The following is an 18,229-nucleotide window of genomic DNA, read 5'->3' on the forward strand; positions in this document are numbered from 1 at the left end:
GGTGGCATCACTGATGGCATCAAGTGTGGCAGCAGTAGTGAGGTTGGCCCAGGATCGGACATTGTTTCGTTCTGCTGTACATGGGGTTGCTATAAGTCGGTTCTGACTCGATGGCACCTGACAACAACAACAACATATGAAGAAATCAAAATGTCCTTAAAAAGACAGAAAATAAATAAATAAATAAAAGACCAAAATGGATGTCAGAAGAGACTCTGAAACTTGCTCTTGAGTATGGAGAAACTAAAGTGATTGGAAGAAATGAGGAAATAAAAGAGCTATACAGAAAGTTTCAAATGGCAGCTTGAGACAAGAAAGTCAAATAATATAATTAAATGTGCAAAGACCTGAAGTTAGAAAACCAAAAGAGGAAAACACAATCAGCATTTCTCAAGTAGAAAGAATTGAAGAAAAAATTCAAGCCTCCACTTGCAATATTACTGGCAAAATATTGAAAGACACTGAAAACATCAAAAGAAGATGGAATGAATAAACAGAGACACTGCTCCTAAAAATACTGATGTTCTATCATTTCAAGAGTTGTCATATGATAATGAACTGATGTCACTGACGGAATAAGTCTAAGCAGCACTGAAGGCATCGGTGAAAAACAAGGCTCCAGGAATTGATGAAATACAAATTTAAGTATTTCAACAAACTGATGCAGCACTGGATGCACTCACTCATCTATGCCAGGAAACTTTTAAGACAGTTACCAACTGACTGAAAGAAACCCATATCTGTGCCCATTCCAAAGAAAAGTGACCCAACAGAATTTAGAAATAATCTAACAATATCATTAATATCATATGCACATAAAGTTCTGCTAAAGATAACTCAAAAACTATTGTAGCACTACCCTGACAAGGAGCTGTCAGAAATTCAAGCTAGATTCAGAAGAAGACGTGGACCAAAGGATATCATTGCTGATCTCTGACAGATCTTGGCTGAAAGCAGAGAAAACTAGAAAAATGTTTACTTGTACTTTATTGATTTTGCGAACACTGTGAAGAATGGGTGGTCTAGAATACTTAATTGTGCTCATGAGGAACTTGTACATAGACCAGGAGGCAGTTGTTATAACAGAAAAAGAGATAGTGAATGGTATGCGCCGGGGTTGTATCCTTTCAACATATTTACTCAATCTGTATGCTGAGCAAATAATCAAAGAAGCTGAAAAGAACATGGCATCAGGATTGGAGGAAGACTTATTAACAAACTGTGATATGCAGATGACATGACCCTGCTTGCTGAAAGCAAAGAGGACTTAAAATACTGCTGAAGATCAAAAGCCTTCAACAGCCTTCAGTATAGATTATACCTCAATGCAAAGAAAACAAAGATCCTCATAACAGGACCAATATATAACATAAATGGATAAATCATTGAATTTGTCAAAGATTTCAATTTGTTTGGATCCACAATCAATGTTCATGGAAGAAGCAATCAATGGCGTACTGCCATTAGGCAAATGTGCTCCACAAGATCTCTTTAAAGTGCTTAAAAGCAAACGTATCAGTTTGAGGACTAAGGTGTGACTGACTCACGCCATGGCATTTTCAATTGCCTCACAGCATAAGCAGCAGACAACAAACCACAAGGTCAGTAGTCTGAACCCATCAGCTGCTCTGTGGGAGAAAGATGAGGTATGTATGGGTTTTTGTTTTTTTTTTGTAGATTCTGTTCCCCTTGTTCATAATTTAACAACAGAAAGAAAAGACACAAGGCCAACTTTTCTTTCCAGATTGAGTCTAATGGTATTATTAAGGAAGCCAAGAAGAAGGAAGGTTTTTACTGGCAAATTTTTTCAGAAGTAGACTGTAAAGCCCTTCTTTCTTGGTTGTCTGTTATTAGGCAGAATAAATATTTAATTGCTCATGTGTAAGTTCAAGTTGAAGCTGAAGAAAATTAAAACAAATCACTAAGAACCAAGGTAGCACTTTGAGTATTTCTCACCTGAATTCAGAGACCATCTGAAGAATAAGTTTGACACATTGAATTCTAGTGACTGAACTTGTGGGATGACATCAAGAACTTCATACATGAAGAAAGCAAAAGGTAATTTAAAAGACAGGGAAGAAAGACAAGGTCAGAATGTATATAAGAGAAGACTTTGAAACTTGTTCTTGAAAGTAGCTAAAGTGAATGAAAGAGATGATGGAAAGAACTGAACAGAAGATTGCAAAAGGCGGCCTGTAAGGCAAAGTAAATTACTTCAAAGAAATGTGCAAAGACCTGGAGCTAAAAACCAAAAAGGAAGAACATGCTTGGAATTTCTCAAGTTGAAAGAGCTGAAGGAAAAATACAAGCCTTGACTTGGTGGTTCAAGCTTACTAGCTGCTCCTCAGGAACGCTATACAGGGTCACTATGAGTCAGAACCTACTCAACAGCACTTAACAACAACAAATGTTCATAATATTGAATTATGCATCAATAGAAGATGGAAGAAATATATAGTCACTATACCAAAAAGAATTGGTTTATGATCAATCATATGATTAAGAACCAATAGTGTTAAAGGGAACACTAGGAATGACCACTTATTGATGCCAAGAAATGTGGAAGACAGCGACCTGGCCAACCCATTCCAAAGCAAGGTAACCCAATAAAATGTGGCTATTACTGAACAATATCATTAATATCACATGCAGTAAAATTTTGAAGATAATCCAAAAGTGGTTTCAGCAGTAAATTGTCAGAGAACTGCTAGAAATTCAAGCCAGATTCAGAAGAGGATGTTGTTGTTGTTGTTGTCAAGTACAGAGCTTGCAATTAGAAGTCCAATGCTTATCCTACAGCACCACACCAGGACTCCTATTAACATGGAAGTGAGGATTTACAACACAGAATAGTTCGATCAGATCAGGAGTTATCACATCAAATCACATCACAGGAGTGACTGCATTATATTAGAGCTCATCCTGCATCTTCACAGCCAAACCACTAATAATCCAGGTCCAGCTAAGTGGGCACAATATCTTAACTTATCACAATGTCCATGGAAGCAGAAGTCAAGAAATTAAATTATATATTGTATTGTGCAATCTGTTGCAATAGGTCTCTTCAAACAGTTAAAAGAGCTATTATATCACTTTGAGAGGACTAAGGTGAGCCTGACCATGGTTGCTTCCAATGAGAAAGCTGGACAATGAATAAGGAAAATCAAAGAACTCATGCCTTTGAATTACAATGTTGGGCTGCCAGAAGAATGAACAAATCGATCTTGGAAGACGCATAGCCAGAATGCTCCTTACAAGCAAGATGGCAAGACTTTGTCTCATGTACTTTGGTCATGTCATCAGGATATCATGTTTGGTAAAGTGGAGTCAGCAAAAAAGAGGAAGCCCCTTTATGGTGATGGACTGACACAGTGGCTGCAACAATGGGCTCAAACATGGCAATGAACGTGAGGATCATGCAGGACTGGGCAGGGTTTCCTTCTGTTGTACACAGGGTCACTGTACTTTAGAATTGACTTGATGGTACCTAACAACAATAGAAAAGGGCAAGTAAAGAACTGAGTACATTCATGTTAAGTCTTTGAACTTACCTACATGGAAATGGAAATGCGCAACCATATACATACTTAATTCATTTTATAGAGTTTTATGACTAGCTGTTATTTTTAGATGGGTAGAGGTCAGGTATACTAAGCATTCTACAGTTGACTCCACATAACAAAGAATTGTTGTTGTTAAGTGCCATCAAGTTGGTTCTGACCCACAGCAGCCCTGTATAGGGTTTCCGAGGAGCATCTGGTGAGCTTGAACCACTGACCATACAGTTCAAACCAATTTCTAATCCAGCACATTAATCTATAGGACCATACTAGGAGCGGCTGGTGGGTGTGAGCTGCTGACGTTGCAATTCAAGCTGACCTTGTAGTCCAATGCTTTATCCTACAGTGCCGAACTGATCTAAGATAAAAGTGTGCCCAGGTTTTGAGAAGAAGCAGATAAAAGAATCTGAAAATTCAACAACAATATCCTCTAGTTATTTCATGTGTATTTTTCTTATTAGATTTTGGACCAGGAATCTTCATTCTCCTTTGAACTATGCTCTATACCTAATATAATGCTGAGAATAAAATCATCATTTAATAGCTTGTTGAATGAACTAACAAAAATATGTGCAAAAATGAGAGAGCAGAATAAAATCTGCAATAAATATTATTATACTGATTATTCCACTGGGCATATAAGGTTGATTGGAATAGTCATAAAACACACACACACTAAGCCCATACATATAATTTATCTGCAACAATTAAATTCAAAGAATAACTGCGGGTGTTGTGTAGATTTAATATATAGTTTCCTGCTTCGGAGAAATGTATTAATACTTAGAAAAGAATTACATTTACTATTTTTCTTATTTTATATAAAGCAATCAAGTGAGGCAAAATGTTGTACGTTTAAACTTCCAGTATCAGTGCACCAATGTGTAGAAATGTACAGATTCTGGTTATGTGGTTGTATGAGTATGTGCAGAATCAGACAGTATTAAGTGAGATTAATTACTTGTTCCTATTAAATGCTGTAAACAAGTCAAGTACTTTAAACACCTCTAATAACTGGCTTTAGTAGAGAGGTATTGAACCACTGCTTATAAACAACTAAAATTCAGTGCACAGAAATAGCTATTCTACAGAATCTTTCCATTCTTTCACAGACAAGATCATTACTAGCCATCAGGAAAACTGCACCTGAGTCAAGATAACTAGCATTTAAAAAAAGGTAAGTGAAAGGTTAAAATAAAAGAAACACACAAACTCCCTACTATTTTCCTGACCCAATAGGACCTAAATATATTGGCCATTAGAAAATGTCCTATTGCCACTTACCTGGGATGAAAAAGTACACACTAGGAAGTCTGCCTGGGAAAGAAAGTGTATATCCAGGATCACACCCCGAAGTGAATTTTCTGTGTATCGATTGTGCAGCCCCGCAGACCAAGAAATAGAGTTATCACTAATAAATTCATAATTGGGGTACCTGAAAAAAGAAATTTATACAGGGTCACTAAAGTCACAATATGCTACTAGGAAGCAGACCTGTTCATTAACCCAAAGCTCCTCTTTCCAACAGTAAGGATAACTTTAATGCCAACAGTCAATAGAGCAGTCAGTTCGGCATCTTTGAATCACATAACACACACACACAAATGAAAATGTATTTTCTTAATTCACAAAAATTTAAAGGAAGAAGATTCTTATTTTGTAATGAGTGACCTCTTTGAGGTTTTAGCAGGCTGTTTTCTTAATTGATCATTAAATTTTTCCTTTAGAATATAAATACCTGGTAAAACTTCATCCACATTTTAAATTAAGAATTTGTGATAATTCAACTTAAGTTAGACTTTATTATAAATGCCCTATTTATTGATATGATATAGTAATAATACAAAGAAGACAAGAAATGACTATTTTGAAAATTTATGAGAATCAATTAAAATCTGTTCTTAAATCACCATCTATTCCCAACTAATAACACTAATGGAAAGCCAATCTATGACATTTATGACAGTGAATTATTTGTAGAGATCCATCAAATAACATTTTGCTAGTCTCTACTATAGAAGTTGTTGGAGTCCTTGTGTGGTGCTGTAGGATAAGCACTCAACCATAAGGTCGGTTTGAACCACAAAGTCTATGGTTCAAACTCACCAGCCACTACTCAGAAATTCTATACAGGGATCTCTATGAGTCAAACCAGCTCGATGGCACTTAACAACAACAACAACATATAAGTTGTCAGAATTGTGGTGTGGCGTGGTAGGACAAGATTTGGGCTGCTAACTGCAAGGTTGGTGGTTCAAACCCATCAGCCACTTCTTGGACACCCTATACAAGGTTGCTATGAGTTGGAACTGACTCAATGGCACTTAACAACAACAACAGATGCTGTCAGTACTTTCATTCTATTTGGATCAAATATTAATGTCTGTGCAAGTAACAATTAAGAAATCAAACAACATATTGTGCTGGACAAATCTGCTATGAAGACCTCTTTAAAGTTTTAAAAACATCGATGTCATTTTGATGAGTAAGTTGTGCCTGACCCAAGCCATGGTCTTTTCTTTACTTAATCTGCACAAGAAAGCTGCACAATGAAAAAGGAGGACACAAGAATAACTGACATACTAGAAGTGTGTGCTGACAAAGAATATTGCATATACCAAGAAGTGTCAGGAGAACACAGGAGTCTTGGTGGCACAGTGGGCTTTACATGTTGTGCTGCTAACTGCAAGGTCAGCATTTCAAACCCACCACTCACTCCTTGGGAGAAAAAGGATGCTGCCTACTTCCAAGATTTAGGCTTGGAAACCCTAGGGAACTCTGCTCTATAGGATTGCGATAGGTCAGAACAGGCTTGATGGCAGTACGTGATCAGAAGAACAAAGGAATCAGTCTTAGAAGAAACATAACCAGAATATTTCTTAGTAAGGAGGATGGCAAGACACAAGCTCACTTACTTTGGACACAAATTAGGAAGATCAATCTCTAGAAAAGGATATCATTCATGTTTGGTAAAGGAGAGGGTCAGAGAATAAAAGGGAAACCCTTGTTGAACAGACTGACACAATAACCACAGCAATGAACTCAAACACATCAACTATCATGACAATGGTGCGGGACCACCATTCTGTTACAAACAAGGTCGCCGTGAGTCAGAGCTGACTGTACGGCAACTACAACAGTATAAATCAAATATTCTCAGTTCATGAAGCAGAGCTTTAGATTTAAGTTGCATATGTTAGGAAGGAAGTTACACAAAAGGGTATGTGTCATATTTCATCAGATATATATCTATACCTATGCTATATAATCCTATGACACATATATTAAGCTATGTAAAATGCTTAATATATGACACATACCAAATGCCTAATAAATTATTAGCCATAATTATTAAACACTTTCCCCCTAGATATCCACTTGATTTGATTTCTTAATGCCTTTAATTCTCTGATCAAATTTTTTGCCATAACTCTTAGTATCATTTGACATTATTTGTTGTTGTTGTTAAGTGCTGTCGAGTTGGTACCAACTCATAATGACACTGTACAGGGTTTCTGAGGAGCAGATGGTGAGTCTGAACTGTTGGACTTGTGATTCAAACCAAACTTGCTGTCTAGTGCTTATCCTACATAACACACCAGAACTCCAATATATATTTAGTACTTATTTATTATTTGTATCCATTCTACACCTTTATAATCTCTAACTAAAATGTAACTCTAAAGGGAGGAATTTCATTTGCTTTGCTTACTATATTATTCCATTACTTAGAAGATTATCTGAAACATAACAATTTTCGCTGTTGCATTTGTTAGATGACCTTGAGTACGTTCTGACTTATGGCAACCCTATGCACAACAGAAAGAAAGACAGCCCGGTCCTGCACCATCCTAATGATTATTGTTATGTTTGAACTCATTGCTGCTGCCACTCTGTCAAGCCATCACATTGGGAACTCCTTTTGTGCTGACCATCCATTTTACCAAGCATAATGTTCTTCTCCAGGTATGATTATTCCTGATTAATATGCTCTAAGTATGAGAAATGAAGTCTTGACATTCTAGCTTCTAAGGAGCACTCTGATTTCACTTCTTCAAACATAGATTTATTTGTTGTTATGGCAGCCCATGGTACTTTTAATTTTCTTCTCCATAATTCGAATGAATCAACCCTTCTGTGGCCTTACTTCTTCACTGTCCAACTTTCACATGCATATGTGGCTACTAAAAACACGGTTTGAGTCAGGCACATTTCAGTCCTCAAACTGTTATGTTTACTCTTGAGAAAACTTTAAAGAAATCTCGTGCAATAGAGTCTCCTATTGCAATGCATCCTTTGATTTTGTGGCTGCTGCTTCCATGAGCCTCCATTCATCTGTCAGTTTGTCATATGTAGTAACATGTGTTTTGCTATGATTCTGGAAGCTATGCTACTGGTATTTTAAATACCAGCAGGGTCAACCATGGTGGATAGGTTTCAGCTGAGTTTCCATACTAAGACAGATTAAAGAGAAAGAGAGACAATTACTTCCAAATACTTAATCATTGAAAAACTTATGAAGAGTAGTGGAACCCTGTCAGCACCAGAATATTAAATATGGAAACATGATGAAGAGTATCAGAACACTGTCAGGTACATTGCCAGAAAATGAACCCCTCAGGTTGGAAAGCACTTGAAATATGACTTGTGAAGATCTGCCTCCTCAAAGTAGAGTTAATTGTGATGGTAAGAATGGCATCAAACTTTCAGGACCTTCATTTGCTAATGAGGCACAACTCAAAATGAGGAGAAACAGTTACAAAAATCTATTAATAATCAGAACAAGAAATGAGGAAACATGAATCTAGGAAAATTGAAAGCTATCAAAAATGAAATGGAATGCATAAACATTGATGTCCTAGGTATTAGTGAGCTGAAATGGACTGGTATTCATCCTTTTAAATCTGACAATCACATGGTTTATTACGCTGGGAAAGACAAATTGAAGAGGAATGGCATTGCATTCATCAGTAAAAAGAAAACTTCAAAATCTATCTGGAAGTACAATGCAGTCTGTAAAAGGATAATATGCATACACGTAAAAGAATGACCAGTTAATACCACTATTATTCAAGCTTAGGCACCAACAACTAAAGCCAGTGATGATGAAATTAAAGAATTTTATGAAGTTCTTCAATCTGAAATTGACCAAACATGCAATCAAGATGTATTGATATTAACTAGTGATTGGAATACAAAAGTTGGAAACAAAGAATAAGGATTAGTAGCTGGAAAATATGGCCTTAATGATAGAAATGATGCTGGAGATTACATGATAGAATTTTTCATGACCAATGACTTACTCATTGCAAATACGGTTTTTTAAACAAAAAAGACTACTATATACCTTAGCAGATGGAATACACAGAAATCAATTTGACTGCATCTGTGGAAAAGACAATAGAAAAGCCCCATATCATAAGCCCAAACAAGACCACAGGTAGACTGTGGTCATATGCATATTGCTGATATGCAGGTTCAGACTGAAGTTTAAGAAAATTAAAACATGTTAACAAGAGCAAACATAGGACCTTGAACACATCCCATGTGAATATATAACCCATTATATCCCACAGATTGATGAATAAGACACTAATGCTCAAAGGAAAATTGTGGGATGACATCAAGAGCATCATACAGGAAGAAAGCAATAGGTCATTAAGAAGACAAGACAGAAGGAAAAAAAACAAAATGAATGTCAGAAGAGATTCTGAAAGTTGCTCTCCAGTGTAGAGAAGTAAAATCAAATGTAAAAGATGAAAAGAAAATTTCAAAGGGCAGGTTGAGAAGATAAAGTCAAATATTATAATGAAATGTGTAAAAATCTGAAGATAGAAAACCAAAAAGGAAGAACATGCTCAGTAGTTCTCAAGGTGTAATGAATGTAAATGAAGAAATAATTCAAGCTTCAACTTGAAATACTGAAGGATTCTATGAGGAAAAAACATCCACAACTATGGAAGGAATATACAGAGTCACTTTTCAAAAAAAGAAAAGGGGGCTTATGATCAAGAACTGATGATACTGAAGGCATTGGCAGAAAACAAGGCATTGGATTTAATGGAATACAAATTGAAATTTTTCAACAAACTGAAGCAGCACTGAAGGCACTCATTCACCAATACCAAGAAATTTGGAAGCTGAATGGCCAACCGATTGAAAGAGATCCATATTTGTGCCCATTTTAGAGAGGGGACCAATTATATGCAGAAATCATTGGACAATATCATTAAAATCTCATGGAAGTAAAATTTTGCTAAAGACAATCCAAAAATGGTTGCAGCAGTATATTGACAGGGAACTCCCAGAGGTTCAGGCCTGATTCAGATAAGTATGTGGAATGAGGGATAACATTGCTGATGTCAAATGGATCTTGGCTGAAAGCAGAGAATACCAGAAAGATGTTTTCCTGTGCTTTATTGACTATGCAAAGGTTTTCAATTGTGTGGTTCATGACAAGCTATGGACAACACGGCAGCTAGTGGGTTTTTGAGAACACTTAATGTACATAACATGTACATAACATGAGGTAATCATTTGAACAAAAGAAGGGGACACTGACTGGTTTAAAATCAGAAAAGATGTGTGCCAGGGTTATATTTCTTTACCATACTTATTCAGACTGTATGCTTAGCAAATAATGCGAGAAGCTGGATTAAATGAAGAAGTATATGGTATCAGGACTAGTAGAAGACTCGTTAACAACTTGAGATATGCAGATGATAAAGCTTGCTTGCTGGGAGCCAAGAGCACTTGAAACACTGATGAAGATCAAAGACCACAGCTTTTGGTATGATTTGTACCTCAGTGTAAAGCAAACAAAAATACTCACAGCTGGACCAATAAATAACATCAAGATAAATGGAGGAAAGATTGCAGTTGTCAAGGACTTTATTTTGCTCGATCTACCATCAACGCTCATGGAAGCAGCAATCAAGAAATCAAATGACAATTTGCATTAGGCAAATCTGCTGCACAAGATTGCTTTTAAGTGTTCAAGAGCAAAGATGTCAGTTGGAGAACTAAGGTGTGCCTGACCCAAACTATGGTATTTTCAATAGCCTCATATGCATGTGAAAGTTGGACTATGAACAAGGAAGATGGTATAAGAATTGATGCATTTGAGTTACGGTGTTGGAGGAGAATATTAAATGGACCATGAACTGCCAGAAGAACAAACAAATCTGTGTTGGAAGAAGTACAGCCAGAACACTCCTTAGAAACAAGGATTGTCCCTTACACTTCAGACATATTATCAGAAGGGACCAGTCCTTGGAGAACACCATCATGCTTGGTAAAGAGGAGTTAAGTGAAAAAGAAGACCTTCAATAAGATGGAATGGCACAGTGGCAGTGGCAATGGGGTCAAGTATAGCAATGATTGTGAGATTGACGTAGGACCAGCTAGTGTTTTGTTCTGTTGTGAATAATGTTGCTATCAGTATTAACTCCATGGCTTCTAACAACAAAGATTCCATGAGTGTTGATAGTGGACCCAAGCAAAAGGAGTCTTGGACAACTTCAATCATTTCTCCATTTATCATAATGTTATGTATTGGTCTCATTGTGAGGATGTTTGCTTTCTTTACATTGAGGTTATACTCTTTCATCTTTATCAGTAAGTATCTTAAGGTCTCTTCACTTCCAACAAGCAAAATTATATCATCTGCATATTGTAGGCTGTCCATAACTCTTCCTCCAATTCTAATGCCACATCTTGTTTATATATCTAGCTTCTTAGATTATTTGCTTAGCATACAGACTGAATAAAAAGTATGGTGAAAGGATACAACCCGGGCACACACCTTTCCTGATTTAAAACCATTTAGGAGCTCTGGTAGCTTAGTGGTTATGAATCGGGCTACAAACCGCAAGGTCAGCAGTTTGAAACTACCAGCTATTGCGCAGGAGAAAGATGAGGCTTTCTGCTCCTGTAAAGATTTACACCCTCGGAAACCCTGTACAGGGTCGCTTTGAGTCAGAACTGACTCCATGGCACATAACAACAAGTATCCCTTTGCTCTGTTATAACAACTGCCTCTTGGTTTATGTACAGGTTTCTTTGACACTTACTACAATGAAGTGTTGTGGAATATCCATTTTTCACAATGGTATCCATAGTTTGCCTTGATCCACATAGTCAACAAAATACAAGTAACCACCTTTCTGGTAGTCTCCGCTTTAAGCCAAGATACATCTGGTATCAGCAGTGATATCTCTACTTCCATGTCCTCTTCTTAATCTGGCTTGAATTTCTGGTGTTTCCTGTCCAAGTACTGTTACAACAATTTCTGAATTATCGTTAGCAAAATTATATTGCATGCAATATGAAACTGTTCAATGATTTCCTAATTTCATTAGGTTACCTCTCTTTGGAATGCACACAGATATTATTGTTGTTGTTAAGTGCCGTTGAGTCGATTCCAACCCATAGTGATCCTGTATAGGGTTTCCAAGGAACAGCTGGTGAGCTTGAACCACAGACCTTGCAGGACATAGTTATAGAGCCTTGTTTTGGCCAATGCCTTCAGAGTCTCTTCTGACAGCCATTTTGGTCTTTTCTTTATTCCCTGTCTTCTTAATGACCTTTTGCTTTCTTTATGTATGATGTTCTTGATGTCAACCTGCAATTCTTCTGGTTTTGGGTCATTAGTGTCTAATGCATCAAATCTGTTCTTGTGATCTTCCGCATCATTTCTATCACCAAGCCTATATTTTGCACCATCTTATCCTTCTTTATTCTAATCTTTGCATTCAATCACCAGTAATTATCAATACATTTTGATTGCATGAATTTCAGATTGGAGAAGTTGGTAGAATTCTTCAATTTCATTATCACTGGATTTTGTGGTTGGTGTGTAAATATGAATAATAGTGATATTAAGTGGTCTTCCTTGTAGACATACAGATATTATCCTATCACAGACAGCATTGTATTTTAAGATAGATCTTGAAATGTTCTTTTTGGTGATGAATGTGACACCATTCCTCTTCAATTTGTCATTCCTTCAATTTGACATTCACATGGTAAAGCAAACCATGTGACTGTCATATTCAAAATAGTCAGTACCCGTCCATTTCAGCTCACTAGTGGCTAGGATATCGATGTTTATGCATTTCATTTCAGTTTATTTTTAATAATTGATTTTTCTCTCTTTACTTTTTATTTTTAAAAATGTCAAACTTACATAAAAGTCTAAAGAGATATAATGAACCCATTTAGTTTTGCTTATTTATGGTTTTAAATGCTATCCTTATATATACATATTTATTTTTTACGGAACCAATTGAAAAGTAAGTTGCAGACATCATGGTATTTTATCCTGAAATGCTTCCACATACATCTTAGAAGATAAAGACATTCTCCCGTTGAACAATACCATCAGCATGCATTAAAAAATTAATGGGAATTTCATCATATCATCTAAATTCAAACTTACCCAACTACTCCAAAAATCTCTGACATTCAGTTCAGAATTTAATCAGTACTGATGCATTGTGCTTGGTTTTGTGCATGTTGTCTTTCTTAAATGTCCCTTTATTATAATAAATAGTTTTTTAAAAATCACATAATCCTATTTTTGGAAAAGTCTTGCAGAAAACCCCAAATTATTTATCTAATGATTTATTAGTGGTGTCTTCACTGTTCTAATACATCAAAGTGGAAGTTTGATCTAATGGTGCAGTTGGTTTTTGAACAGCTTCATTGAGGTATATTTTATAAAGCTGTCACACTACCACCCCTACCCCAAATATAAAATGTTATCATTTAACATTTCTACCAGTAATGTATGAGTGAAACTTTACCACATCGTAACAACACTGTATTATGGTCGATTTTCCCAAATGCTTTTTCTTTGCCTGTTGAGATGAATCATTCAGGTTTTATCCTTTATCTTATAAATATTTCAAGGAGCCATGGTGGCACAGTAGGTTAAGCATGGAGCTGCTAACCAAAAGGTCAGTGGTTCAAACACACCAGCCATGCTGCAGAGAAAAAATATGACTGTCTGCTTCCGTAAAGATTTACAGCCTCAGAAACTGTCCTATACAATCACTATGACTTGGGACCAACTCAACAGCTGTGGGCATTTCATTTTTGACAACGTCCAGTTTTCTAGATTCATACTTTGTACATTCCATGTTCTGAGTATTAATGGATGTTTACAACTATTTCTCTTCATGTGAGTATGCCCCATTAGCAAAAAAAATTCCCTAAGTCCATACTCCATAAGCGTCACCACTGTCAGCTCTACTTTGAGGAGGTAGCTTTTCCCCAGTCGTATTTTGAATGCCTTTCAACCTGAGGGTTCCATCTTCTGGCACTATATCTGACAATATTCTAGTGCTATTCATCATGGTCCAGTAACCAATAGTTTGGTCCTACCTGACAGTGCTTCTATGCAAAACAGATAAGTGGGTCTGTTGCCTATTGCACCCTGAGGTTTGAAATGGCTCTTCTGTTTTTTTAGCTTGAGAAATGCTGAACATGTTCTCCCTTTTTGCACATCTCATTATAATTCTTGACTCTGTCTTTTTGAGTAACTGTTTGAAATTTTCTGTTCAGCTCTTTTATTTTCTCATTTCTTCCAATTGCTGTAGCTTCTCTACACTCAGGCACAAGTTTCAGAGTTTCTTCTGATATGTATTTTGTCTTCTCTTTCTTTACTGTCCTTTTAATGACCTTTTTAATTTCTTCATGGATGACATTCTTGATGTCATCCCACAACTTTCCAGGTCTTTGATCATTTGTGTCTTATGCATAAAAATTTGTTCTTAAGATGACCTCTAATTAGATGAGATATACTCAAGGTCATCCCATTTGGGTTATTGTGGACTTGTTTTAGTTATTTTTAGCTTCAGCCTGAACTTGCATATGCATAGTCTGCCCCAGGACTTGTTTTGGCTGATGATATTCAGCTTTTCCACAGTCTCTTTCCACATATGTAGTCGATTTGATTCCTGTGTATTCCATCTGGTTATGTCCATGTATGGTGTTATTAAGTGATGTTTAGTTGATTCCGACACATAGTGACCCTGTATAGGGCTTCCAAGGAACAACTGATAAGCTTGAAACACTGACCTTGTAGTTCAAACTGACTTTGCAGTCCAGCACATTAACCCACAGCACTAATTCAAGGACTCCAGGTTTGTGCATATAGTTGCCTTTTATGTTGTCTAAAAAAGGCATTTGTAATGAATATGTCATTGGTCTTGTAAAATTCTTTCATGTGACCTCCATAAATCAAGCTCAAATAGAATTGAAGAAAGAGATAGCTCAACAGTAATAGCTGGAGACTTTAATACACCACTTCGAAAAAGGACAGAACCAGAAAGAAACTAAACAAAGACACCGGAGAACTAAACAACACAATCAACCAACTTGACTTCATAGACTTATACAGAACACTCAAACTAGCAATAGCACAATACACATTCTTTTGCAGTGCACATGAAACATTCCATAAAACAGACCATATATTAGGTCATAAAGCAAACCTCAGTAAATTTAGAAAAATCAAAATACTACTAAGCATCTTTTCAGATCATATGACTGTAAAATTAAAAATCAACAATAGGAAGATCCAGAAAAAAAGAATCTGGAAATTGTACAACTACCTGCTTAAAAGCTACTTAAATTAAAAAATATATATATTTGAATCAAATAAGAATGAGAACACAACATAACCAAAACTTTTGGGATACAGCAAAAGCAGTGTTTAAGAAGGAAAATTACATCAATAAATGCACAAATTCAAAAAGAAGGAAGAATCAAAATCAACACATTACCACAACATTTCCAACAATTAGAAAAAGAGCAGAAAAGTAAGCCTCCAGCAACCAGAAGAAAATAAATAATAAAGATTAGAGCAGAAATAAATGAAATAGAAAACAAAGAAACAACAGAAAGAATCAACAAGAAGTTGGTTCTTTGAAAAGAATAATAAAATACAGAAACCATTGGCAAACCTAACAAACGATAGGAAAAAGACACAAACAACACACATGAGAAACAATATGGGTGAAATAAAACTAGAAACAATGGAAATAACAAAGGATAACAGAATACTATGAAGAACTGTATTCAAACTAATTTGAAAATCTAGAAGAAATGGACAAAGTTTTAGAAAAACACAGACTACTTACACTAATATAGAATGAAGTATAAAACCTGAACAAACCCATAACAAAAGAAGAAACTGATCAGGTCATTAAAAAACTCCCAACAAAAAAGGGTCAGGGCCCAGATGGTGTTTGGTGAATTCTACCAAGCATTCAGAGAAGAGCTCACATTGATTCTGCTCAAACTATTCTAGAATATAGAAAAGAATGGACAATCCCTAAATACATTTTATGAAGCGAGCATAACCCTCATACAAAACACAGGCAAAGACACCATTAAAAAGGAAAATTATAGAACAACAGCCCTCAACAACATGATTATATTTTTTTCAACAAAATCTTAGCCAATAAAATTCAACAACATTATCAAAAATAATACAGTATAACCAAGTGGGATTCATACCAGTGATGCAACAGACAGATAGTTCAACTATTAAAAATGTGATTCAAAGCAACTGGAATGTACATGTTCGTAATTGAACAGAATTGCCAAGGAGTAATGGGACTTTAGGAGCTCTGGTAGCGTAGTGGTTACGAGTCAGGTTGCAAACCTCAGGATCAGCAGTTCGAAACTACCAGCTATTCTGCGGGAGAAAGATAAGGCTTTCTGCTCCCCTAAAGATTTACAGCCTCGGAATCCCTGTACAGGGTTGCTATGAGTCGGAACCGACTCCACGGCACATAACAACACCACCACCATGGGACTTTGTACAGCATTTTTGGCTTACTTGGTTATTTTCCAATTTCCATATTTTCTAATGAACATAAAATATTTTGCTTCTTAAGCAAAAAAGGAAAGATGTTTGTGATTTATTCAAGAACAAGTGAAATATTAGATAAAATGGATATCTTTTTTTTTTTAATAAGCATCAAATTCAGTGTGATATTTTAAAATGAAGGAGGTTGGTGAACAATCTCTAAGTATTGAACACTATGACAAGGAATACACAAAGCTTTTTAGGAGTACATACGTGGGACACTTAACCCAGTCTAAGGTTCTGGGATAATTTCTTGAGAAGATGTTATCTGAGCAGAGCTAAGGTTACAATTTTCTCCTCCACTACCCTCTACTTTCACATACATACTGTTTGTAAGTAAAGGCCAACTACAGCTACATGGAAGTAGCAGTCAACAAATTAAATAACATATTGCATTAGGCAAATGTGCTGCAAAACCTCTTTAAAGTGTTTAAGAGCAGAGGTATCACTCTGAGGATTAAGGCATGCCAGACCCAAGTTAGGGTATTTCCAATCACCTCATATGCATTGAAAGCTTGGACAATGAAAAAGGATCACTGGACAAGAATGGATGCTTTTGAATTATGGTGCTGGAAAAGAATAATATTGAAGGTACTATGGACTGTCAGAGAAGTACTAGTCTGGTGCACTGGACTGTTAACCTAAAGGTGAGTAGCTCAAACTCAACATCACTCCTTGAAAACCCTATACAGCGTTGCTATGAGTCAGAACCAACTCAATGGCACTTAACAACAACAACAACAAATGGACTATCAGAAGAACAAATAAATGTATCTTGGAAGAAATATGGCCAGAAAGAATAATTAAACCTCTCTTATTTGCAGATAATGTGATCCTATACATAGACAATCCCAAAGACTCTGCAAGGTAATATTGGGACTCATTGAAAGATTCAGCAAAGTGGCAGGGTACAAGATCAATATACAAAAATCAACTGGATTCCTCTACACAAATAAAGACTGCTCTGAAAAGGGAGATTTGGAAAACAATGCCATTTGCAATAGCAACCACAAAGATGTTACATTTAGGAATAAACCTAATCAGAGAAATAAAAGACCTATACAAAGAAAACTACAAAACACTACTACAAGAAACCAAAAGTGACTACAAAACTGAAGAATATACAATGCCTATGGATAGGAAGATTTAACACTGAAAATGTCACTACTACCCAAAGAAGTCTATAGATATAGTATAATCCCAAACCAGATTCCAACGTCATTCTTTAAAGAGCTGGAAAAACTGAGCCTAGTGGTTACGAATCTGGCTGTGGACCTCAGGATCAGCAATTCAAATCTATCAGCTGTTCCATGGGAGAAAGATGAGGCTTTCTGCTCCCATAAAGATTTACAGCCTCGGAATCCCTGTACAAGGTCTCTATGAGTTGGAACCTACTCCACAGCACATAACAACAACAACAAACCTTTATATGGAAAGGAAGGAGATCTTGGATAGCAAAGCATTGTTTAAGAAGAACAGCAAAATTGGAGGCCTCTCATGCCCTGATCTCAAAATCTACTACACAGCCACAGTGGTCAAAGCAGCCTAGTACTGGTACAACAAAAGATCAATGGAACATAACTGAAAACTCTAAGTAAATCTATTCACATATAATTAGCTGATCTTTGACAAAGTGTGAAAACATATTAAATGGGGAAGTGATAGTCACTTCAACAAATGGTGCTGGCAAAACTGGAGAATGAAACAAGACCCATATCTCATACCATATACAAAAAACAAACTCACTGTGGATTAAAGACCTACATGTAAAACTTAGAACTATAAAAAT

At 36.2% G+C, this 18,229-nt stretch overlaps 1 protein-coding gene across 1 annotated transcript in view; it reads right to left on the minus strand.

The window, feature by feature from the left end:
• FUT8 (fucosyltransferase 8 (alpha (1,6) fucosyltransferase)) overlaps positions 1-18,229 on the minus strand; it is a 266,134-nt gene that overhangs the window by 14,668 nt on the left and 233,237 nt on the right. Inside the window, exon 8 of the mRNA XM_006873057.1 lies at positions 4,845-4,995. Within this exon, the coding sequence (XP_006873119.1) occupies positions 4,845-4,995 (151 nt within the window). The remainder of the gene's footprint in view (positions 1-4,844; positions 4,996-18,229) is intronic.

The sequence above is a fragment of the Chrysochloris asiatica genome, unplaced genomic scaffold (genome assembly GCF_000296735.1).
Source record: "Chrysochloris asiatica unplaced genomic scaffold, ChrAsi1.0 scaffold00221, whole genome shotgun sequence".
Classification (NCBI taxonomy): Eukaryota; Metazoa; Chordata; class Mammalia; order Afrosoricida; family Chrysochloridae; genus Chrysochloris; species Chrysochloris asiatica.